At 62.4% G+C, this 2,362-nt stretch overlaps 1 protein-coding gene across 1 annotated transcript in view; it reads right to left on the reverse strand.

Annotated features, from left to right (window-relative positions):
* The window catches only part of TNNC2 (troponin C type 2 (fast)), a gene marked incomplete at its 5' end in the record, with an annotated part of 825 nt that extends 298 nt beyond the window's left edge, over positions 1-527 (reverse strand). The window contains 3 exons of the mRNA XM_009080400.1: positions 39-153; positions 238-381; positions 476-527. Of these exons, the coding sequence (XP_009078648.1) occupies positions 39-153; positions 238-381; positions 476-527 (311 nt within the window). The remainder of the gene's footprint in view (positions 1-38; positions 154-237; positions 382-475) is intronic.
* Between the last annotated feature and the right edge of the window lie 1,835 nt (positions 528-2,362).

Consider the following 2,362-nt stretch of genomic DNA (forward strand, 5'->3'; position numbering starts at 1 on the left):
CACATGGGCAGGATGGACCACTTTGCCCCCCGACTCACCGGTCAAAGATGCGGAAGCAGTTGGCCAACTCCTCCTCAGACTTGCCCTTGGCATCCTCTTTCATCTGGCGCACCATCATGACCAAGAACTCCTCGAAGTCGATGGTGCCACTGCCTGGGGGGAGGAAGCTCAGTGTGGGTCTGGCTGCCCACCCTGTCTAGTGCCCACCCCTGTCACCCACCACCAAGGACTGCTCACCATCCTCGTCCACCTCCTCGATGATGGCGTCCAGCTCTTCTTTGGTGGGATTTTGACCCAACATCCTCATTACTGTCCCCAACTCCTTGGTGCTGATGTCTCCACCACCGTCCGCATCAAACATGTCGAAGGCGGCTTTGAACTCTGTGGAGAGGTGGGTTAGGGCCGGGCAGTACGGCAGAGCCAGGCCCTGTGCTGTGGCCATGTCTGGCCCTCTCCCCACTGCCCCCATGCTCACCCGCAATCATCTCCTCGCTGAGGAAGGCGCGGGCTTCTGCCTGCTGGTCCGTCTGCAAGGCAAGGGAGAAGGGTCACCACAGCCACCCACATCGGAACAGAGACACCGTGCACAGCACAGCCTGATGCCACAGGGCTGTGGGGAGAGCCCTGCCCCACTGCAGGATGATGACATGCTGGGGTGAGCCATGGCCTCCAGCAATCTCTGCATTTTCAGTGCCTCCTGGACATCCATGAGGATGGTTGGCTGTGGGTAGCCACCTGCCTGAGGCCCCCCACTATCTGGGGGGCTCCATGGTGTGGGGCCCATGGGTCCCCGTGTGCAACCTTGGCATCCCAGGCATGCAGCACTATTTTTGGGATCTCCTCAGCTCCCCTTGTAGGGATTGTCAGGGCTGCAGCCGCGGCACCTGTCAGCCCTGATCGAGTTTCTCCTGGAGGCGCAGTTCGGCCGCAGAGTCAGCGGCAACACCGTGTCGCATGACCCAGCGCTCGGCTTTCAGCCACCCCCTTCTGCTTCTGCCGCTGCCTCTGCGCAGCCCCGAGCTCCGGACGGGGCAGAGCCGGTGTCCCCAGGCACCAGCAACCCCCTGGCAGCTCACAGTCCCCCCAGGCATACACCGTGGGGACCCGGCACCACCCCAATACCTCTTGTCCTCAACACCTCAGCCCAGCCCCGGGGACTGTCTCCCCACTGCCCTCTGCAGAGGCACCTCTGCAGCGCAGATCCCCCAGGGCAATGCGCTGCCCGGTGCCTCCTGCCCGGTGGGGTGTTGTCCAGACACAGCACAAAACACACAGGAGCACTTACCATCGTGGGAATTTATGGTGCTTCCCACCCCCAGAGAACCACCAGCTCCTGCAGCAGGAACTCCCAGAAGTTCTGTGATGCCCCTGGCACCCCAATTTGTAGTGTCGCCACTGTGGGCTGTGCCCCCAGCTGCTGCCCCCCAGCCCCTGCAGCCTATCAGCACCCTGGCGGCACCCGGCCCCGCTCACTGGCAACCGGCGCCTTTACCTAATTTAGCCAGAGCTTTATTGGCTAAAGGCTGGGATTAACGTGGGGCTGAGGCTGGGATGGAAATTCAAGCCCTTCAGGAGGGACACTGGAGCTGTGGCAGGAGGGTGTCTCTCTCCCACCCAGCACACCCCGCTCAGGGCAACTCAGCAATGAGGGGGTTAAAAATAGCCCCAGAGCTGTCAGCATCACCCAGGCAATGGGGCCAGGGTTCCCCCTGTGCCGGGGGCACAGACCATTGCTCGCTGCCCACTGAACATGCAGTTGTGGGGCAGGTTCCCAGCATGGAGCTGGACTCCCCTGGATCAGTGTCCTCTCCTGCACCCCCATTTTCTGCTCCAGAGCACCAAGGCAAGAGCCTCCTGCCCCAGGCAAGGAAGAGGTTCCCGGTGGGATGTGGGGCACAAAGTCCCTAGAGGGGTTTGGAGCATGAGCGCCACGGTTTGGGGTCCCTGGTGCCATTGACATCCAGCTTCCAGGTCCAGAAAAGGCTGCATCTTTCCATGCTGCCATTGAGAGGGAATTATTCCCAGAGCCTCCTCGAAGGCTGTGCTCTCACACCTGCAGCCTGTACCAGTCACCACTGCCAGGGCCAGCTGGGGCTGGCAGCTCTGGGGACACACTGGCCAAATGGCCCATGCCCTGCAGTGCTCCAAGGCTCAGGGCTGTGACAGGGTCAGGCCGGCTGATCTCTGCCCAGTAAGGTCCTAGTGCCTGGGACATCCAGGGGTTCCCTGGCTCGTGGTTTTGACAGGACCCCCACTCCCGCACTGGGAGCTGGGAACAACACAAGCCCAGCCCCCCGTGTGTCCCAGCCTGCCCAGGGGAGCCGGGGTGGGGTGCGGGGTGGTGGAGCAGGGCACAGTGGGC

The sequence above is a fragment of the Acanthisitta chloris genome, unplaced genomic scaffold (assembly GCF_000695815.1).
Source record: "Acanthisitta chloris isolate BGI_N310 unplaced genomic scaffold, ASM69581v1 scaffold30708, whole genome shotgun sequence".
NCBI classification, from domain to species: Eukaryota; Metazoa; Chordata; class Aves; order Passeriformes; family Acanthisittidae; genus Acanthisitta; species Acanthisitta chloris.